At 48.2% G+C, this 22834-nt stretch overlaps 1 protein-coding gene and 2 non-coding genes across 6 annotated transcripts in view; 1 reads left to right on the top strand and 2 right to left on the bottom strand.

Annotated features, from left to right (window-relative positions):
- The window catches only part of DPP9 (dipeptidyl peptidase 9), a 59414-nt gene extending 39438 nt beyond the window's left edge, over positions 1–19976 (bottom strand). The window contains exons 1-9 of one of the 4 annotated variants that reach the window (XM_058163603.1): positions 19816–19976; positions 18287–18424; positions 16340–16429; positions 9560–9816; positions 8016–8128; positions 7580–7753; positions 5591–5759; positions 4321–4434; positions 511–639 (exon numbers count right to left, since the gene is read on the bottom strand). In XM_058163603.1, the coding sequence (XP_058019586.1) occupies positions 511–639; positions 4321–4434; positions 5591–5759; positions 7580–7753; positions 8016–8128; positions 9560–9816; positions 16340–16395 (1012 nt within the window). In that variant the 5' untranslated portion in view covers positions 16396–16429; positions 18287–18424; positions 19816–19976. Of the gene's footprint in view, positions 1–510; positions 640–4320; positions 4435–5590; positions 5760–7579; positions 7754–8015; positions 8129–9559; positions 9817–16339; positions 16430–18286; positions 18425–19393; positions 19571–19815 lie in introns of those variants that run through there. The other 3 variants (XM_058163600.1, XM_058163601.1, XM_058163602.1) reach the window with 3 other exon arrangements.
- An 897-nt stretch (positions 19977–20873) lies between these two features.
- TRNAG-UCC (transfer RNA glycine (anticodon UCC)) lies at positions 20874–20945 on the top strand. Its single transcript has one exon. It is a non-coding gene; the product is annotated as a tRNA-Gly (tRNA).
- Positions 20946–21380: 435 nt separating this feature from the next.
- Positions 21381–21453, bottom strand: TRNAV-CAC (transfer RNA valine (anticodon CAC)). Its single transcript has one exon. It is a non-coding gene; the product is annotated as a tRNA-Val (tRNA).
- Positions 21454–22834: the final 1381 nt, after the last annotated feature.

Raw genomic sequence — 22834 nt, 5'->3', positions numbered from 1 at the left:
GGCTCCATGCCCAGGCAAACGGAGCAACTAGACCCCTCCCCCTCCCCCACAGCATGTGAGCCTGAGGGAGGTCAATTACCAACAGCTGCAGACTGGAGTGACCCTCGCTTCAGAAGAATTGATAGGCGGCGGCGACAGAAGGAAGGGAGGGGCAGGCCTGGATAAGTGCTGAGTCATGGAGCCACACTCCATGGCCTATATAAAGGATCTGCTTTCTGGCAGTCTCTGAGTCAGGCAAAGTCTAACATATCTTGCTGAAGTCACTTTCTGGTCTCCGGCCTGCCTTGAGAACTTTGCTAGGACTTTGGCAGAGCTGCAGAGGCAAGCCTGATTCGGATTTCCCTGACCCGGTCGTCAGCGGAGGAGTGGGACACGACACCCTCCAACTCTTTTATTCTATGTTCTATATGTCAGCCTGCATACAGACTGCATGTGGACATACAGAAGACCTTTCCAGTTCTGGAAATACCTATAACTTTCTTGTCCTTCCATCCGTCATCCCGCACTGACCTGTTCTGGGATACCGGTATGTGTCCGTTTTCCGTTCTTCCAGGGCCGGTGAAGGGACGTGAATCACCTCCACCTCCGATTCATCGACCTCCTCGTACAGAATTCGCAATGTCTTCCAGCCTTCGGGTCCTAAATGGAAAGCAGGCAAGTAGGAAGATTGGGGGGGAACATCATTAGATAAGGGAAGATAAAATATTTATTGTCATTTTCTCTGGGTATATAATGGCACATATTAAAATGAAAATCTGATGCCTGCTCTCAATATATATATATACATATATACATACATATATTCTGTATATATACAAACATACATAACACACACATATACATATATACATATATACACATACTGTTGTGCCTCGCCCGCCCCCCTCTCCGCAGCCGGGCCCCTCCCATCTCCTGTTATCTGAGCCAGAGACTGATAGTGGTCCCAGCCATGGCACCATGCCCGGACAGACTGAGCAAATAAACCTCCCCCCCCCCCCAGCGTGTGAGCAAGAAGCCAGCCACGAGCTAGAATTGCCGGCAGCAGATCAGGAGGACGGAAAGTCACAGTGGATGGATCCCTGCTTCCGGAGAATGGAGAGGCGACGTCAGCAAAAGGAAGGGAGGGGCAGGCCTGAATAAGTGCTGAGTCATGGAGCCACACCCCATGGCCTATAAAGGATCTGCTTTCTGGCAGTCTCTGAGTCAGGCAAAGTCTAACATATCTTGCTGAAGTCACTTTCTGGTCTCCTGCCTGCCTTGAGAACTTTGCTAGGACTTTGGCAGAGCTGCAGAGGCAAGCCTGATTCGGATTTCCCTGACCCGGTCGTCAGCAGAGGAGTGGGACACGACACCTTCTAACTCTTTTATTCTATGTTCTATATGTCAGCCTGCATACAGACTGCATGTGGACATACAGAAGACCTTTCCAGTTCTGGAAATACCTATAACTTTCTTGTCCTTCCATCCATCATCCCGCACTGACCTGTTCTGGGATACCGGTATGTGTCTGTTTTCCGTTCTTCCAGGGCCGGTGAAGGGACGTGAATCACCTCCACCTCCGATTCATCGACCTCCTCGTACAGAATTCGCAATGTCTTCCAGCCTTCAGGTCCTAAATGGAAAGCAGGCAAGTAGGAAGATTGGGGGGGAACATCATTAGATAAGGGAAGATAAAATATTTATTGTCATTTTCTCTGGGTATATAATGGCACATATTAAAATGAAAATCTGATGCCTGCTCTCAATATATATATATACATACGCCCATATACATATATTCTGCATATATACATACATACATAACACACACATATACATATATACATACATACACATACTGTTGTGCCTCGCCCGCTCCCCTCTCCGCAGCCGGGCCCCTCCCATCTCCTGTTATCTGAGCCAGAGACTGATAGTGGTCCCAGCCCTGGCACCATGCCTGGACAGATTGAGCAAATAAACCTCCCCCACACAGCGTGTGAGGAAGAAGCCAGCCACGAGCTAGAATTGCCAGCAGCAGATCAGGATGATGGAAAGTCACAGTGGACGGATCCCCGCTTCTGGAGAATGGAGAGGCGACGTCAGCAAAAGGAAGGGAGGGGCAGGCCTGGATAAGTGCTGAGTCACGGAGCCACACCCCATGGCCTATATAAAGGATCTGCTTTCTGGCATTCCTTGAGTCAGGCAAAGTCTAATCTGGTTGCTGAAGTCACACCTTGGATTCCTGCCTGCCCTGAGAACTCTGACAGGAATTTGGCAAAGCTGCAGAGGCTTCGTGGCCACGCTTGATACAGACTTCCCAGACCCGGCCGTCGGAGGAGGAGTGGGACACGACACATACATCTTACATACATACATGTTTGTGTGTGTATCAATGGTGGGATCCTCCAATGGTGGGAACCAGTTTAATAACTGGTTCGATGATCGCATGCCCGCACCTAACACACATCCCTGTGCCCAACACGTGCGTCCACGCCTAACAGGCGCTATGTGCGCGTGCACAATTTGAAGAAATCTTCACTTCTGCGTTTCCTCAGAGGAGTAACACAATTAATTTGTGCGTTGAATCAGTGAAGGAGATAAAGGTAGGAAAATAGTGCAGGCAGGCAGGTGGACCCATCTGATTGTCGGGGCAAACCGGTTCGTTCCCATCTGATTGTCGGAGATTCCGGTTCGCCCGAACCGGTCTAAACCGGTAGAATCCCACCACTACACACACACACACACACACAGAAGCACAGTCATAATATAATACAAAAAAACCGTCTTGAGAGTTGATACTATGTGGGACAGGTAGTCCTCGAATTACAAAGCTTCATTTAGTGATGATTCAAAATTACAATGATACTTAAAAAGTGACTTATGACCAGTTTTCTCACTTTAATGACCAATGCAGCACCCCCAAGGTCATGTAGTCAAACTCTGGATGCTTGGCAACTGACTCACATTTATGATGGTTGCAGTGTCCCCGGATTATGTGATCCTTCTTTTGCGACCTTCTGACCAGCGAAGCCAATGGGGAAGCTGGATTCACTTAACAACCAGGATACTCACTTAAAAACTGCAGTGATTCATTTAACAACTGTGGCAAGGAAGGTCGCAAAATGGGCCAGAACTCATTTAACAAATGCTTTACTTAACAACAAGACATTTTGGGCTCGCTTGTGGTCCTAAGTCGAAGACTACCTGTATATGGGACCTAGTTGTTCTGCTTTGGATGCCTTTGGAAGCCCGAGAATCTGGTTTCCTCATGGACTTTTTTCTCAGAAGGCAATCGTCATAAATACGTTGCCAAAGTCTGAATTTTGAACACGTGACCATGGGGATGCCCCGATGGTCGAAACGGTCCTAGGTCACTTTTTTTCAGTGCTGCTGTAACCTTCAGAATGGAACTGTTGTAAGTTGAGGAATACCTGTACAGCCCTACTACCCTATTTCCCCCAAAATAAGACCCAGCTGGAAAATAAGTCCTAGCATGATTTTTCAGGATGCTTGTAATATAAGCCCTACCCCTAAAACAAGCCCCAGTTGTCAGCCAGATGAGTGCATTTAATACCGTATTTCCCCCAAAATAAGACCTAACCAGAAAATATTATTAGTATCCTATGACTATCACTAATTGTTGTATCTTATGATTCTTGATGAATATAATAAATAATTTTAATTATATCATATTATTATATTAATATTATTATATTATTATACTAATATATGATATAATAATTTTATATTATATTATAATATAACAACATAATTTTTTCTTTATGTACACTGAGAGCATATGCATCAAAGACAAGTTCCTTGTGTGTCCAATCACACTTGGCCAATAAAGAATTCTGTTCTATTCTATTCTATTCTATTCTATTCTATTCTATTCTATCCTATCCTATCCTATCCTATATAAATAAACTAACATCTAATAAATACATAAACTAATATCTAATACAAGAACAAATTAATCATCTATGGTAATAAATATAAACATACATACATACATATCCTGTTTTCCTGAAAACAAGGCCCAACCGGAAAATAAGTCCTAGCACGATTTTTCAGAATGCTCGTAATATAAGCCCCCAAATAAGCCCCCGTTAAGATTGCCAGCCAGATGGATGCATTTAGGACCGTATTTCCCCCCCAAATAAGCCCTAAGCAGAAAATAAGCCCTAATGAGTCTTTTGGCGCAAAAATTAATAGAAGACCCGGTCTTATTTTCGGGGAAACACGGTAGGTCGTTTTGACAGTGTTGTGGGGATCATTCAGACCTTCATTCAGTGGTGAGAAGGCGGCAGCTGCTTGGAGAGGGCAGCCTGGCCCACGTACCTTCTTGGCAAGACGTCGGACACCACCAGTATCCTGTAAAGCGATCAAATTCTTCCTGGATGACGAAAGTGGCCACACCGGCTGACTTGGGATCGTCTAGCACGCTGGATAAACCTGGAGCGGAGGGGGGGAGGGAGAAAAAAATTGCAAGGCTCCTTATATCAAGCGTCTTAAATTGAGTTAAGCTAGTGTTGTGTCTGCGCCCCCCGAGCCGGCCCTCCTGCGAGCAAGTGACTTGGAGCCGGGCCTCCTGCCAGAAAGCGACTTGGAAAGTGAGGGAGAAGGGCCATCACGACTTACCTCGGGAGCACCAGCTTCCCTGGCTCAGCTCCAGGAGCCAGAGGCAGGCCAGGTGGAGGAGATAACGAGGCCTCCGTCCCGACTCTTCCCCCCCCAGGCCACGCCTCCAGACCCGGCTGATGGCAATCAGGCCTGGCTGGACCCTAGGTTTCGTAGGCAGGAGAGGCAGGAACAACAGAAGCAGGGGTGGGGCAGGCCTAGGAAGTGCTGAGTCATGGAGCTACACCCCATAGGATATAAAACCAGCGAGGACTGCTATGCCTCTTCACAGCAGACAAATCCACTGATTGACTAAGAGCTGACGTTTGTTCCTGGGTGACTCACCAGCGTCGTGGAAGATAACGAAGGCTCTTGGCAGACGCTGGCTGTTCTGCTGCCAGAGCCGATAGTGCCGGCTAATTAAGCCATCACTCGGACGGAGGCGAAGGAGGACAGAACAGCTAGCCAAATAAGGGGCCTCTGTGGCTCAGACTGGTAAGACAGTCTGTTATTAACACAGCTGCCTGCAATTACTGCAGGTTCTAGTCCCAACAGGCCCAAGGTTGACTCAGCCTTCCATCCTTTATAAGGTAGGTAAAATGAGGACCCAGATTGTTGGGGGCAATAAGTTGACTTTGTATATAATATACAAATGGATGAAGACTATTGCTTGACATAGTGTAAGCCGCCCTGAGTCTTCGGAGAAGGGCGGGATATAAATGCAAATAATAATTAAAAAAAAGGTTGCCTTATAGAGGTAGTCCTCAAATTACGGCCGTTTCCTCTGATAAGAAATGGCAGCGGTTAAGTGAGGTTTGCTCCGTTTTACGACCTTTCTTGGAACAGGTGTTAAGGACATCGCTGCGGTTAAGCGGGTAACACCATTGCTAACTGGATTGGGCTTCGCCACTGACTTTGCTGGTCAGAAGGTGAGCACATGACCCCGGGATGCTGCCAACGTTGCAAATATGAGTAGGCCTGGGCAGAGTACCTTTTTGGCAGAAAGTCAGGCGCCGCTCTTCCCCCGTCTCGATGTTCGCCACCCACAGGTCGTTGTTGTTGATGAACGAGAAGAAGGAAGGGTCCGCTGAGCAGATCTTGGGGTCCATCCTGGGTCCCGAGCACTGCGTCTGGATTTCCAGCGGCTTCATAGGAGAGACCTGGAGCCAAATCATTTGCCTTTTTAATTGGCCATTTATGGATACAACTGAACTTACAACCATTTGTTTAACGGCTGTTACCAAAGTTACAAAAAGTGCCTAATGACTGGTCATTGCATTTCAAAGGATTAGAGCATCCCCAGGGTCACAGGATCAACATTCGGGCACTTTTCAATAAGATTTTCAAGAGCGGTGGTGGCGCAGTGATTAGAATGTACTATTGCAGGCTAATTCTGCCCACTGCCAGGAATTCGATCCTGACTGGCTCAAGTTGGACTCAGCCTTCCATCCTTCCAGTATAGAAGGAAAGAAGGAAGGAAGGAAGGAAGGAAGGAAGGAAGGAAGGAAGGAAGGAAGGAAGGAGCAAGCCGTGGTGGCACAGTGATTAGAATGTAGTATTGGAGGCTAATCCTGCCCACTGCCAAGAGTTTGATCTTTAGTGGCTCAAGTTGGACTCAGCCTTCCATCCTTCCAGTATAGAAGGAAAGAAGGAAGGAAGGAAGGAAGGAAGGAAGGAAGGAAGGAAGGAAGGAAGGAAGGAAGGAAGGAGCAAGCCGTGGTGGCACAGTGGTTAGAATGTAGTATTGCAGGCTAATTCTGCCCACTGCCAAAAGTTCGATCCTGAGTGGCTCAAATCTGACTCCACCTTCCATCCTTCCAGTATAGAAGGAAGGAAGGCAGGCAGGAAGGAAGGAGCGAGCCGTGGTGGCACAGTGGTTAGAACGCAGTACTGCAGGCTAATTCTGCCCACTGCCAGGAGTTCGATCCTGAGTGGCTCAAGTCTGACTCAGTCTTCCATCCGTCCAGTATAGAGGTCAGGAAGTAAGGACGGAAGTGGGGGGAAGGGAGGGAAGGCAGGCAGGAAGGAGGGTGCCGTGGTGGCACAGTAGTTAGAATGCAGTACTGCAGGCTAATTCTGCCCACTGCCAGGAGTTTGATCCCGAGTGGCTCAAGTCTGACTCAGCCTTCCATCCTTCCAGTATAGAAGTCTATTAGGAAGGCAGGCAGGCGCCGTGTTGACTCAGTGGTTAGAATGCAGTACTGCAGGCTAATTCTGCAGGGACTGCCAGGCGTTTGATCCTGACCGGCTCAAGGTTCAGCCGGTCAGTTTTCCACCCTTCCGAGGTTGGTAAAATAGGGACCCAGATTGTTGGGAGCAAATATGCTGACTCTGTAAACTGCTGAGAGAGAGAGAGAGAGAGAGAGAGAGAGAGAGATATGGCTGGAAATCACCGTGAAGCGGTCTAGAAATCCAAGGGCTTGTTGTGTCTGCACCCCCTCGAGCCGGGCCTCCTGCCAGAAAGTGACTTGGAAAGTGAGGGGGAAGGGCCGTCAGGACTTACCTCGGGAGCACCGGCTTCCCTGGCTCAGCTCCAGGAGCCAGAGGCAGGCCAGGTGAAGGAGATAACGAGGCCTCCATCCCCTGACTTCCCCCCCCCCCCAGGCCACACCTTCAGACCCAGCTGATGGCAATCAGGCCTGGCTGGACCCTAGGTTTCGTAGGCAGGAGAGGAGGGAACAACAGAAGCAGGGGTGGGGCAGGCCTAGGAAGTGCTGAGTCATGGAGCCACACCCCACAGGATATAAAAGGCAGACAGAGCTGCTGTGTAACAGGCAAATCTACTCATTAAGAGCTGAAGTTTATTTCTGAGTGACTCACCAGTGTCATGGAAGATAACGGAGGCTCTTGGCAGACGCTGGCTATTCTGCTGCCAGAGCTGCTAGTGCCGGCTAATTAAGCCATCACTTGGACGGAGGCGAGGGAGGACAGAACAGGGCTGTTAAGGAAGGGAATATCCTGCCGGGAAACACGCGCTCACCATGAAGCCATTCTGGCCTCCGTCTCGACAGTAGAAGAGGCTGTTGCTGGCCTGGAAGAGGAAGAGGCCGCTCTCTCGGTGGAAGTCGTAGGAGGTGATCCCGAAGACCCCGAGGCGCTTCCGTTCCCTCAGCAGCTCTTCCTCCCTGGAGTACATCCCGTGGTGTGGAGTCGCCTGGGCAGAGAGAAAGAACCGGCGGGATGAAGGAACGGAGAGCCCTGGTGTGGATTCGGAGGGGCCCCAGGGATTAAGTGCATTTCCCTTTAAGTCGAGGACAATGCAGGCGGTCCTCACTTAACGACGGTCCTGATTAGTGACCAATCCAAGTTGTTGCCTGGATGAGAGGGAAAGTGGTCGTTCAGCGAGGGCTACCTGGGTCCCCGAGCCCTGATTTGGCTGAAACACCCGAGGGCCAGGCGCACGCGGGTGGTCTCACCTGGAAATGATCCAGCATCTGCTTCCATGACAACAGCAGGAGGGCTTCCTTCCGTACCTTTTTGGGAATCTCCGAGTACAGGAGAGAATTTTCCCGGCTTCCGTACGGCATTCCTGGTGAGGAAAGTCAGATCGACAGAAAAGAAGCCATGTATTTAAACTCACAGATGAAAAACTTGGAAGTTTAAACAGTGAAGTTTTTCTTTTTAAATTCTGTTGACCAAATAGAGACACAATCTGGAAGACTCTACGTTCTAGTCCCCCCCACCTTAGGGTGACTTTGGGCCAATCACCAGGAGACGGTGAGTTCTAGTCCTGCTTTAGGCATGAAAGCCAGCTGGGAGACTTTTGTTGTGATCCGCCAGCAGCCGGCAGAGCCTCCAGAGGCGGACAGCAGAGAGGCAGAGGAAGAGGAGGCGCCTGTTCCTAGTGCACGCATGCAAAGAGCTGCCAGAAAGCAAGAGCAGCTTAAGCAAAAAGGACGACTCAGGAGTAAGGCCAGGAGATGATTGGCCACTCCCATAAGGCTTAAAAGAGCAGCAAGGGTTCTTGGGCTCTTTGTAGGAAAGCAACATTGCTACATTGGTTTCTAGTTGGCATCTCGTTTCTGAACTTCGTGGGGCTTTGCCAAGAAAAGCCTTTGGCCGGATGCCAAAGTAGACAAAGGTTTGCGATAAGGCCGAAGGACTTTTTCTGAAGGATTTGTTTTGGAATTAATTTGGACTAAGCTGAGAATGAAGTAATTCTCAGCTGTTCTACTTGGGCCTGGGTCACAACGACTTTGGGCCAATCACCAGGAGACAGTGAGTTCTAGTCCCCCCTTAGGCATGAAAGCCAACTGAGTGGATCCTCTCTCTCTCTCTCTCTCAGCCCAACTCACCTCACATAGCTGTTGTGGGGAAAAATAGGAGGAAGAGGATGAATCCTTAAGCTCACCGCCCCGAGTTATTTGCAAAAATATAAATAAATAAATAAATGGCCGAAAACAAATAAGACACAAGAATGTAACTAGCAACCTAATGGCAGCCTGGTCTTAAGAGAATGATTGTTTTTGAAACGGAAGACACATATGTAGGAAATATATATAACAGTGAAAAGGGAGGGAGGGAGAGAGGGATGAAGGAAGGAGAAGAAGGAAAGGATGGTCGGAGGCAGGAGGAAGGGAAGAGGGGAAGGAGATGGAGAGGGAGGAAGCAAGAAGGAGGAGGAAGAGGAAGAGGAAGGAAGGGACGTAAAAGATAAAAAGCTGAGTCTCCTACATAAATCCAATTTCTCTTTAAAGCTGGTTCGGAATTCTAATCCTGCAGTGGCTCTTGCTCTATGGCAGGGAGCTCCAACCTTGGCAAGCTGGCTGAGGAATTCTGGGAGTTGAAGTCCACAAGTCTTAAAGTTGCCAAGGTTGGAGACTCCCCCCTGCTCGATGGAACATCCTCCCTTTGGAGAAATCAATGGCCAAATCCAGCCTGAACATCTTGACTTTGCGACCAACCGTAACGACGGCTTTCGGGTGGCTTCAAAGTCCCGCCAACCAACAGGAGGTCATACCCAGGTAATACAGCCGATGGGAGTGAGGGCTCGATTCTTCTGTTTTACGGACGAATTGGAAGTCGTGGGGGGCCTTGTTGACGATCATCCCTGTGTACTTCCGGCTGCCGTGAATGATGTCACGCAGCCCCTCCCACGAGTGCTTCTCCACATGGAACTGGGACGTGGAGGCGTCCTCCATCTCTACGGCCTCGGCGCTGTCGGACAGAGCGTCCACCGCTGTCATCTTCAGCCTTCCTCCAGAACTGGTCAAGGAACTAGGAGGAAAAGGGCAGAAAACCACTGACAGGAAGGCGAAAGAGAGGAAGGCGAGAATCTGCCTTTATCAAACCTTAGTTAAGACCACACGTCGGAATAACCGCCTCCAGTTTTGGACACCGCATTACAAAAAAAGATGTTGAGGCTTTGGAAAACAGCGCATAATAATAATAATAATAATAATAATTTAATTTTTATACCGCCCTTCTCCCGAAGGACTCAGGGCGGTGAACAGGCAGATAAAATAATACCATATATTACAATAAAAACACTCTTTAAAAAACTTATTCAATATGGCCTAAAATTTAAAATACAATACAAAATATAAAATAAACCCCAATAAAATCCATATTTAAAAACCCTATTTAAGCCAGTCCTGCTCGGAAGAATAGATACGTCTTCAGCTCGCGGCGAAAGGTCCGGAGGTCAGGAAGTTGTCGAAGTCCTGGGGGAAGCTCATTCCAGAGGGTAGGTGCCCCCACAGAGAAGGCTCTCCCCCTGGGGGTCGCCAGCCTACACTGTTTGGCTGACAGCACCCTGAGAAGACCCTCTCTATGGGAGCGTACCGGCCGGTGGGAGGCATGTGGTAACAGAAGGCGGTCCTGAAGATATCCCGGTCCTATGCCATGGAGCGCTTTAAAGGTGGTAACCAGCACCTTGAAGTGCACTCGGAAAACCACAGGTAGCCAGTGCAGCCTGCGCAGGATCGGTGTTATATGGGAGCCACGAGTGGCTCCCTCTATCACCCGCGCGGCCGCATTCTGAACCAACTGAAGTCTCCGGGTGCACCTCAAGGGGAGCCCCATGTAGAGCGCATTGCAGTAGTCCAGGCGAGAAGTGACAAGGGCGTGAGTGACCGTGCATAAGGCATCCCGGTCTAGAAAGGGGCGCAAAGCGGAGCAACTAAGATGATTAAAGGCCTGGAGACTAAAACATAAATGAAGAAGGGCTGCTGCAGGATTTGGGTTTGGCTAGTCCCGTGATGGCGAACCTATGGCACGCGTGCCGGAAGTGGCACACAGAGCCATCTCTCTCTGGGCACGCCAGCCGTCCCCCGTTGCTCTTCCAGGGCACATGTCCACCTGGTCTTCGTGCACTCAGGAGTACCAGAACCTGGAAGAGCAACTCTCTGGTGCTCATGCGTGCCCCGGGAAGCTGAGCTTTCCGGTTTCTGGCACACATGCTGGTCTTCGTGCGCACATGCGCGCCAGAAACTGGGGTACTAGGTGACAGCATGCCGGAAACCAGAAGCTCAGCTTCCTGGTGCGAGCATGCGCGCCAGGGAATTGCTCTTCCTGTTTCCGGTGCTCTTCCCTGCATGCGCACTCCTGTTTCAGCACTCGGTGCCAAAAAAGTTCACCAACACTGGGCTAGTCTTTTTTTTTTTATTATTTGCATTTATATCCCGCCCTTCTCCGAAAACTCAGGGCGGCTTACACTATGTCAAGCAATAATCTTCTTCCATTTGTATATTATATACAAAGTCAACTTATTGCCCCCCCAACAATCTGGGTTTTCATTTTACCTACCTTATAAAGGATGGAAGGCTGAGTCAACCTTGGGCCTGGTGGGACTAGAACCTGCAGTAATTGCAGGCAGCTGTGTTTTAATAACAGGCTTCTTACAGCCTGAGCTACAGAGTCTAATGAAAAGGACTAGGGGGCATATGAGAGCAGTATTCCAGTATTTGAGGGGCTGTCATAAAGAAGAAGGGGGGTCAATTTATTCTACAAAGCACCAGAGGGCAGGACAAGAAACAATGGATGGAAATTAACCAAGGAGAGAAGCAATCTGGAATCAAGGAGAAACTTTCTAACGGTGAGAACAATTAACCAGTGGAAGAATTTGCCACTGGAAGTTATGGGTGCTCCATCACTGGAGGCTTTTAAGAAGAGACTAGACGACCATTTATAATATATAACATAACAACAGAGTTGGAAGGGACCTTGGAGGCCTTCTAGTCCAACTCCCTGCCCAGGCAGGAAACCCTACAGCATTTCAGACAGATGGTTATCCAACATTTTCTTAAAAATTTCCAGTGTTGGAGCATTCACAACTTCTGCAGGCAAGTCGTTCCACTTATTAATTGTTCTAACTGTCAGGAAATTTCTCCTTAGTTCTAAGTTGCTTCTTTCCTTGATTAGTTTCCACCCATTGCTTCTTGTTCTACCCTCAGGTGCTTTGGAGAATAGCTTGACTCCCTCTTCTTTGTGGCAACCCCTGAGATATTGGAACACTGCTGTCATGTCTCCCCTAGTCCTTCTTTTTGTTAAACTAGACATACCCAGTTCCTGCAACCGTTCTTCATATGTTTTAGCCTCCAGTCCCCTAATCATCTTTGTTGCTCTTCTCTGCACTCTTTCTAGAGTCTCAACATCTTTTTTACATCGTGGCGACCAAAACTGAATGCAATATTCCAAGTGTGGCCTTATCAAGGCATTATAAAGTGGCACTAACACTTCACGTGATCTTGATTCTATCCCTCTGTTTATGCAGCCCAGAACTGTGTTGGCTTTTTTAACAGCTGCTGCACACGGCTGGCTCATATCTAAATGGTTGTCCACTAGGACTCCAAGATCCCTCTCACAGGTACTACTATTGAGCAAGGTACCACCTATACGGTACCTGTGCATTTTGGGTTTTTTGCCTAAATGTAGAACCTTACTTTTTTCACTGTTGAATTTCATTTTGTCTGGAATGGGATAGGGTCTCCTGCTTGGGCAGGGGGATGGACTAGATGACCTACAAGGTCCCTTCGAGTTCTATTCTGGTCGATTGATTGGTTGCCTCTTTGGGAACGAGGGCAGAACAGGCCTGCTCCTCCTCGAGTGCACCCAAACTGGCAATACAGGCAGTCCTCAACTTAGAACAGTTCACTTAGTGACTGTTTGAAGTTATAACGACATGGAAAAAAATGATTCTCTCTCATCTATCTACCTAAAGTGCTTAGAGAGGGCTGTAAAGCACTGTGAAGCAGTATATTTATTTTTATTTATTTATTTGCATTTATATCCCGCCATTCTCCGAAGACTCAGGGCGGCTTACACTATGTCAAGCAATAGTCTTCATCCTATTTGTATATTATATACAAAGTCAACTTATTGCCCCCAACAATCTGGGTCCTCATTTTACCTACCTTATAAAGGATGGAAGGCTGAGTCAACCTTGGGCCTGGTGGGACTAGAACTTGTAGTAATTGCAAGCAGCTGTGTTAATAACAGACTGTCTTAGTCTGTTGAGCCACCAGAGGCCCCTATACAAGTCCTGTTGCTATTTATGGCCGATTGCAGCATCCCATGGTCACGCCATCCCGATTTACAATGTTTTAGCAGGAAACCAGCATTTTCAGCCGCTCTCGTCGCGAGATGGGCAGCAAACAGATTTGATAATAGCAATAATAATTTGCTTCCATTTTTTCAGCAAACACGCTTGATATCAAGCAATATCAGGGGCCGTGGATAGCTCAGGCTGTAAGGAGCCTGTTATTAGAACACAATAGCCTGCAATTACTGCAGGTTCAAGCCCGGCCCGAGGTTGACTCAGCCTTCCATCCTTTATAAGGTAGGTAAAATGAGGACCCAGATTGTTGGGGGGGGCAATAAGTTGACTTTGTAAAATATACAAATAGAATGAGACTATTGCCTTATACACTGTAAGCCGCCCTGAGTCTTCGGAAAAGGGCGGGATATAAATGTAAATAAAGATAAAAGATAATGGGTTCACTTAATACCCTGTGGATCCATTTTAACAACACAGTGAATCGCTTACGATCCTTAAAACAAGGGTCGTAAAATTGAGTTGTTCAGGCGGTGGCACGTCTTACGACAATCACCACCGTAAGTCGAGGACTACCTGTGCTAAAGTTACCAAAGAAGCTTGCTTCTTCTCCAAGCTGCTGATCTACAGGATCCATCATACCCCTTGTCAACACGGCCGTCTCGCATCGGACAGCCGAAATATGTGGAGTCCTTGACTTACGACCACAACTGAGCCCAGCATTTACACGGCTAAGCGAGACATTTGCCAAGTGAGTTTTGGGCCACTTTAGGACCATTTCTGGCCACAGTTGGTAAGTAAATCACGGCAGCGATTCAGCTAGTGAAGGGAATCTGGTTTCCCCGTTGACTTTGGAGAATCGTCTGACTCCCCCGGGGACTCTGCAACCGTTATAAATACGAGTCAGCTGCCAAGCGTATGAATTGAATGAATGAATATTATTATTTATTTATTTTTTAATTATTATTTAGATTTTTATACCGCCCTTCTCCCGAAGGACTCAGGGCGGTGTACAGCCGGATTAAAACAATAATATACACAATTAAAATAACAATTAAAATACATATTCAAAGATGGCCGAAAATTTAAAACCGTCAAATTGACCTGTACTAAAATACCCCAATCTAAAATTATTAAAAAACCCAGAAATTTGAAAATTTAAAAATCAAGCCAGTCCCGCTTGGATAAACAGATATGTTTTCAATTCACGGCGAAAGGTCCGAAGGTCAGATACTTGGCGTAAACCAGGGAGAAGCTCGTTCCAGAGAGTAGGTGCTCCCACAGAGAAGGCCCTACCCCTGGAGGCCGCCAGCCGACATTGTTTGGCGGACGGCACCCTGAGAAGACCCTCTCTGTGCGAGCGTACGGGTCGGTGGGAGGCATAAGGTAACAGCAGGCAGTCCCGTAAGTACCTGGGCCCTAAGCCATGGAGCGCTTTAAAAGTGGTAACCAACACCTTGAAGCGCACCCGAAAGACCACAGGAAGCCAGTGCAGACTGCGCAGGAGGGGTGTTACCCGGGAGCAACGTGTGGCTCCCTCAATCACCCGCGCAGCTGCGGGTGATTGCAGCTATCCATTGGGATGGCTGCAACGGCTGTTAAATATGAAAAAAATGTTAGTAACTATGAAGTGTCACTAAATGAACTGCTATAGATCGAGGCCTGCCTGTGTGTAGCCGTGCTACCTGAAGGCAAGAACTTGAAGAAACAGCACTTGATAGGAGTGCTTTTGAGATATGTTTGAAAGGAAGACAGGGGCCTGGGTAGAAATTTTAGAAATAAAGACAGTGGAAGAGGGTAGAGGTGGGAGGAATACCTAGATTGAACATCCAAGAAGCAGACATAGACAGAGAAAGATTTAAGAGAGAAATTCGGGAGGCAAGTAAAAAAAAAAAAAGCATAGCAATGAAAGTATTGAAGCGGGCAAGAGATGATGGATGGATGGATTTCTCTTTTTTGTTGTTGTTCTGAGTTGCTTTTCCTTTTCTCTTTTCCTTTTCTTTTTTTTTAGGTAGGTGACGTGATTAGAAGTTACGATAGGAAAGAAAGAAAAAAAGACTCTTGATAAAGGGTGATATGATTAAAAGTTAGAATAAGTGAGAGAAACAAGGGGGAATATTAGTGTATACATGTTTATACCATAAAATGAAAGTGATAACAAGAGAAGATGTGGAATAATTGACTAATGATAGACTAGAACTTAATACAAGTGTGTATTATTATTAGAAATACGTAAGCGGATTGAATGTAATGATTATGATTAACCCAGGGGTCTGCAAACTTGGTTTTTTAAAGACTTGTGGACTTCAACTCCTGGCTGAGGAACTCTGGGAGTTGAAGTCCACAAGTCTTAAAAGAGCCAAGTTTGCAGACCCCTGACCTAGGATGATGAGGAACTAAAGAAACCCAAATTAAAAAGGAAAGGAAAAGAGCTCCTATGGATGAAGCCATGGCTTATTTTAAGGCAGTTATATTTTGAAGATCAGTTTAAGAGAAAGAGAGAAAGTCATAAACGATCTAACCCTCTGCTGATTAAATATGGCGAACTGCCTTCCTCATTTTCACAGTCAAACCTCACCACTCATACACAAACTAAGTCATCTTGTCCCTTGCCTAGGTGATTATGGGGGCCAAAACAGCAAACATTTTCCAAAGAACGCAGAGATTTAAATATAGTCTAAGCATCTACAGGATTTCATCTTGGGTTGAGATGCATATAAACAAAGGACTAGATAAAAAAAACAATCAAGCTCAGAGAGCATCAAGGACCCCGACAGCTGGCTTCCAACTCCCACTCTCTTCCAGCACTGATGATGTTACCTAGTAAGGTAATGAGAAGTCTTCAAGAAAAGCTCAGTGAATATCAAAATTCCCGCAGGGAGAAATATTAAACAGTATGGAGTTGTGGGTACTCCATCGCTGGAGGTTTTCCAAGAAAATATCGGAATGGTTGTCTCAGGTGGTATAAAGACTCTTGCCTCCGGCAGAGGGTTGGACTAGAAGACCTCCAAGACCCCTTCTCAAACTCTAGGATTCTATGAAAGCGCCCACTTTCAAATTCAAAGCACCACGGCTGCAAAACTACCTGCACAAATGTCGAGCGAGCTTTTCCTCATCCAGAGGTAAATATTATGACAAGCAACATGGAACAACCTGCTATAAGCTGTAGCTGCCTGTTCTTAGGTTGCAGAAATGGACAATTCCGGCTTCCTCAAAGAGAAAACAGGGCCTCCTAAGGAAAGTTACCTTCTCCAACTTCCTGTGTTTTCGTTTTCCAGCCGAGCCCTCTTTATTTTCTGCATCAACTGCTAAGCGAGCCTTAGACGGGATAAGAAACTGTGCGGAGGAAAAAAGAAAAACAGAGCGTGAGAGAGGCCACTAATTAAACAGTTTCGCTAAAAGGCATTTTACTTCACCCATAAAACCTGAATCAAAATAATTCCCCTGAGTTAGGAGTGCCCAACTCATATCTCCCCCCTCCCCCCCATAGCCTTAGGCAAGATCCAACCACCCATTATTGCAATTTTAAAGGCAGCATTAAAGGAAGAATACTAAACAATGGCAAGTAATTCCATAAACTGTACGCAATTAATTTAAATCAATTGTATTGGTTTGAGTCCTGGTCCATCCCAGCACATTGTGAAAGACAATCCTTTGGCCCATTAAGGATTTTGTATTGCAGAATAGTATGCAACAACCTTTTAGACATTTCAGCAACCCAGAACTAAGGAGAAATTTCCTGACAGTTAGGACAATTAATAAGTAGAATGATGAATTGCCTCTAGTAGCTGTGGATGCTCCCAACAACACTGGAAGTTTTTAAGAAGAGACTGGACAACCATTTGTCTGGAATGGTATAGACCAGGGGTCTTCAACCTTGGTCCCTTTAAGATTTGTGGACTTCAACTCCCAGAGTTCCTCAGCCAGCAAAGCTTAAAGGGACCAAGGTTGGAGACCCCTGGTATAGACTAGAGCAGAGCTCTTCAGACTTGGCAGCTTTAAGACTTGTGGGCTTCAACTCCCAGAATTCTCCAGCGAGCTATGCTGGGAGTTGAAGTCCACAAGTCTTAAAGCTGCCAAGTTTTGGGGGCCCCTGGACTAGAGTTTCCTGCCCGAGCAGGGGGTTGGACTAGAAGACCTCCAAGGCCCCTTCCAACTCTGCAATTCTGTTGCTTTCCTCAAACGTTACAGGGCAGCAACCAAGGGCTGAACTGGACAGCTTTCCCGCATGTTAATGCTGGAATCTGCTAGCAAGCACAAGAATGAAATTGAATGGTCTGTAGATTCTTTTTTTCAAGGGGGAAGAGGAAAAAAAACCTCCATTCTGAAAAATGCACATTAGAAGATCTAGCATTTTCACAGAACGGAAGTGCCCCTCTGCGTATAATCATCTCGCTCCTAAATAAAAGGCTCACACACACAAGTGGATCACATGCCAAATTGTATGTTTGAGGCTGCAGTACGGTAGATAAGGTTTATAACTTTTATAATTTGACATGACTCAGGAATCCCAGGCGTATTACATTAACGTTCACCTGTCAAAATAAAGGCTGGCCCTGATGCTCTGAGCTTGTGTGGGGTTTTTTTTTCCCCAGACAAAAAACAGAGAGGACATCAACAACCCCACAGATCAAGTAAGCTTAGCTTTAATAAACAGAATTCTTTATGAATTTGAAAACGAATGTTAATGTAATAGGCCTGGAGTTTTTGGTTGAAATGTCTGCATTTCAGCAAAGCTCAGAGAATATCCAGGACCTCACAGTTCAACCCTATCTGATATTCTCTCCTCTATTGGCCTGACCTTTCCCATCACTGGTTTGATAACATGTTTTAATTCAAATTTAGCCAGAAAGGACTACCGTAATCAAGGGTCTTGCAACCCTGCAGACCCGACTCCCACCTTAATTTACCAAACTTGCCCTCTGGACTGGATGCAAAGACCACGTCCATCACAGCTTAATCCAATATAATTGCTGGGCTCACACAACAACAGCCTATAAAACTTTAAAAATAAATTATTGCATTTTGTTATTGCTTCACATGACAGCAGCCCGATCCATACAACTGCGACCTTCTTGGTAATGGTGTTACCTAGATGGGCTGTGAAACATCTGCAGGAAAACCACCCAAGCTGAGAGAGGACCAAGGACCCCACAATCCTCTCCACAAACCCCACTCCCTTGATGATGTTACCTAGCTGGGTCACGAAACAACTGCAAGAAAACCACCACGCTTAGAAAGCACTAAGCATCCCAACAGTCTTCCTCCTCCTCCTCTTCTCCACAACTCCTTCTAGCGCTGATGATGTTACCTAGCTTGGAGATGAAACGTCTGCAAGAAAACCATCAAGCTCAGAGAACACCAAGGACCCCACAATCCTTCTCATCCTCTTCTCTGCAAACCCCTGACCCTTCCAGCACTGATGATGCTCCCTAGATTTAACAGAGTTGGAAGGGCCCTTGTAGGTCATCTAGCCCAACCCCCATCCCGACCCTCACCCAAGCAGGAGATCCTACACCGTTTCTGACAAATGGCCAGTCCAGTCTCTGCTTGGAAAGCCTCAAGCGATGAAGATGGGTCACGAAAACGCCTGCAAGAAAACGCCACCAAAGCTCCGACAGCTAGCCCAGGACCTCCACGATCCAACGCCCCCCCCCCCACCACCGAGCTGCAAAGGTTCATGCAATCCGTAGAAAGGAACCTTTGCAGGTGGTTTATTTTACTCTATGGCACGGCGAGAATCCGCTCGCCGTGCCATAGAGAACATAAAATAAAAGACAACACCCTACGACCGCAGCTGGGGTTTCTATTACACACCACCAAAAGAAGAAGAAGAAGGAGAAGAAGAAGGAGAAGAAGAAGGAGGAGGAGGAGGAGGAGGAGGAGCAATTCCGCCCCCACCCACCCATTTTATGTGTATCTAAGTGGAACTTCCAGCCCATTAAAAACAGGGGAGGCAAAGCAAAGCTGCAGGAAACCAAAGGGTTCCAGGAAAAAGCCAGAGAAAAGAGGCAGCCCAGGAAAAATGATTCCATTCCAGGGTGCAATTATCTCCCCCTTCCGTCCAAAGGTCACCTCCCTGAAGCATCATCTATGTTCCACCCAGAGCCAATACAGCTGTGTTTCTCTATCTTGGCAGCTGGGGGAGAGGAAAAGACTACAACTCCCAGAATTCCCCAGGCAGCAGAGCTTCCTGGGAATCCTGGGAGTTGCAGTTCCCTCCCCCCCCCGCCCCATCTGAAAAGCAGCCCAGGTGGAGAACCACTGCAGAAGAGAAGCCATGAATGAATCCCTCGCTACCCTTTTTTCTCTCTCTCTCTCTCACGCTGCAGCTGCAGCCCAGGGCAGGTGAGGGCAATCCCAGGCCAGGCCGGCTCCGCAGCTCCCCATCACCCCTCGGAACCCCCAAACGCCTCCAGGCGCTGCCCGGGCTCGCCTCCTCTCCGGCCCCGGCGCGCGCATCACGTGAGTCCAGGGTCCGAGGGGCGTGGCCACGCTCCCTGGAGGGCGGCCGCAAGATGGCGTGGCCTCGCTCTCCTTCCCCACCCCGCGAAGGGCGTGGCCACAAGGCCCCGCCCACCCCAGCTTCGGCCGTTGGGAACCAACCCTCCTCCCCTCACGTCCTCCGCAAGGGCGTGGCCGGGCCGCGCGTTCACTCGGGGCGTGGCCAGCGCTCCTCAAGGGCGGGGCTTCCTCCCTCCCCACCCACCCACCCACCTTACCACTCGCGACGTGGCTCGCCGGCCACCCGCTCAGGCCGTGGCTTGTCCGCTGTGGGGAAAAGGGGGGGGGAGGGAGAGGTCGGGAGGTCCCGCGGCGGCGTCACTCCCGCTCCATTTCCTTTCTTGTGGACTCAGGAGGTCCCGGAAACGGGGGAAGGGGGGGGGGGAAGGGAAACCGCCGGCCTCTTCGAGCCTCCCACCGCGACCTTTCGCCCGGAAGCGGAAATTGGTGTCGGCCTCCCTCGGGACGCCGCGTCATCTCGCGAGAAGGACGGGAAAGTGGGAGGAGGGGTTAGAACTGAGGGGGAGGGATCAGTTCTAAATTCTCGCGAGAGGAGTGGTGCATAAAACTCCGGTGAGGCATGATCTCGCGAGACTTGGGGGGGGGGAGGAAAAGCGCGGAGTCCCAGTTCGGAGATTGATGGGCAAGGACCATTTCATTGAAAATATCAAGGGTGGTGGTGGGGATCCTGCAAGGAACCATTCGCAAAATTGGGGAGTGGAATAGCGTGGTTGAGAGAAAAGGGGTGCAGGTGCTAGGAAATAAAAACACGAATGAGAATTACAAAACTCTGTCGCTTTTTGGCTTTTCACGCTCAGTATCTGCCGTCCCGTAACTAACTCCTGAAGATTACAAACGGAAAACCTATAAACGATATTACAGTTTTGTATAAAAAAGGAAAATAAAACAACGGCGTAAGTCTGCTTTGGACGGAACGATTCCCGAAAGAGGGGAATGGCGGCGTCGGGCCGCGTTGCCATGGCAGCGGCCGGCGTTGCCCAGGTAACCAGTGAGGTGGAGCCCGGCACCTGAGGCGGAAGAAACCATTTCCTTAAAAAAGGAGGGACGGAGATTGTGCCTCCGAGGAAAGGAAAATAGACAGACCCAACCAAATAGCCGTTTCTCTCTTGTTCCCTGCAGAGCATTATTTTGAGAAAAAAAAATTTCGGATGAACGACATTTCAGGCGGAAAAACAATATTCGTGTTCACAAATGGTATCGCCCGTATTCAATGAAGGTTAGAATGGGACTAAAATGAAACGGTTCTCCCGAAGCGGCGTTGGTGGTATAGTGGTTAGCATAGCTGCCTTCCAAGCAGTTGACCCGGGTTCGATTCCCGGCCAACGCAAAGTTGTTTTTACTATTTATTTACCTGTAAACCAAGATTGCTTATATTTACTAGAAATGATATCTCCGGATTCGCATCAAGCACCGGATTGAAATTCTCTATTAATTCCCTCTCTGCAGGCCCTGGGTCTCCTTGCGTGCCCATTTCCATCCCTTTCCCCATCCTATTTCTCCCCCAATTCTTGCAAACCCACCAATTTGCACCGTCCCTTGGCAAAAAAAAAATCCGTCTTTATTTTGGGAGGAGGCGGGGCAGTGCTGTAATTTTAATTTTTGTTTCTCTTGCTTGCTTTGCACCATGCAAGAACGAGGCTAACTCGATTAAAAGTGACCCATTCATTGAAAAAGGAGGGAAAAAGAAACTTGGAAACTCTTTTAACCCAAGTGCAATTCTGAATTGCAAGCTGATTGCAAAAAAAAAAAGTAATAGTAATAATGTTTCCGCCCGGGATTGAACCGGGGACCTTTCGCGTGTGAGGCGAACGTGATAACCGCTACACTACGGAAACCCTCCTATAAGGACGTTTTTTATTTTTCCTTCATATTAAATATTATTATTATTATTATTTCGATTTCTATACCGGCTTTCTCCCAAAGGACTCAGGGCGGTTTACAGTCAAAGTAAAATCAATTAATACAAAGGAAAATTTAGAGTTGATTGAAGAACTTAAAACCAATAAAAGCCCTTATTAAAACCCCACTAGGCCAGTCCTGCACGGTGAAACAGAAAGGTTTTCAGCTCGCGTCGAAAGGTCCAAAGATCAGGGAGTTGACGGATACCTGGTGGTAGCGTGTTCCAGAGGGTTGGTGCCCCCACAGAGAAGGCCCTCCCCCTGGGTGCCGCCAGCCGACATTGGCACCCCGAGGAGAACCTCCCTATGGGAGCACACTGGTCGATGGGAGATCGCCGGTAGCAGCAGGCGGTCCCGTAAGAAACCCGGTCCTATGCCATGGAGCGCTTTAAAGGTGGTAACTAACACCTTGAATTGCACCCGAAAGACCACCGGAAGCCAGTGCAGCCTGCGCAGGAGAGGTGTTATATGGGAGCAACGAGTCGCTCCCTCTATCACCCACACGGCTGCATTCTGAACTAATTGAAGTCTTCGGGTGCTCTTCAAGGGAAGCCCCATGTAGAGAGCATTGCAGTAGTCCAGATGGGAAGTGACGAGGGCGTAAGTGACTGTGCACAAGGAATCCCGGTGTAAGAAGGGATACTGGCGTATCAGGCGGACCTGATAAAAAGCTCCCCTGGCGACGGCCGTCAAATGCTCTTCTAACGATAGTCGTGCATCCAGAAGGACACCCAGATTGCGGACCTTCTCTGTGGGGGCCAATGACTCGTCCCACACAGACAGCGATGGCCTTAGCTGATTATATCGGGACGCCGACATCCACAGCCACTCAGTCTTGGCGGGGTTGAGTCGGAGCCTGTTTTTCCCCATCCAGACCTCCACGGCCTCCAGACAACGGGACATCACCTCAATGGCTTCGCTGGGATGGTTAGGGGTGGAAATGTACAACTGCGTATCATCAGCGTACAGATGACACCGCACCCCAAAAACCACGGATGATCTCGCCCAGCGGCTTCATATAGATATTGAACAGGAGAGGTGAGAGAACCGACCCCTGGAGCACCCCACATAAGAGGCGCCTCGCGGTCGGTCTCTGCCCCCCTGCCAACACCGTCTACCACCGGTCAGAGAGGAAGGAGGAGAACCACCGAAAAACGGTGCCTCCCACTCCCAGCCCCTCCAGCCGCCGCAGCAAGATACCATGGTCGATGGTATCAAAAGCCGCTGAAAGATCTAATAGGACCAGGACAGAAGAACAGCCTCTGTCCCGGGCCCTCCAGAGATCATCCACCAACGCGACCAAAGCCGTTTCAGTGCT

This window comes from Ahaetulla prasina, chromosome 1, assembly GCF_028640845.1.
Source record: "Ahaetulla prasina isolate Xishuangbanna chromosome 1, ASM2864084v1, whole genome shotgun sequence".
NCBI classification, from domain to species: Eukaryota; Metazoa; Chordata; class Lepidosauria; order Squamata; family Colubridae; genus Ahaetulla; species Ahaetulla prasina.
This window is presented reverse-complemented; position numbering and strand designations above follow the sequence as displayed.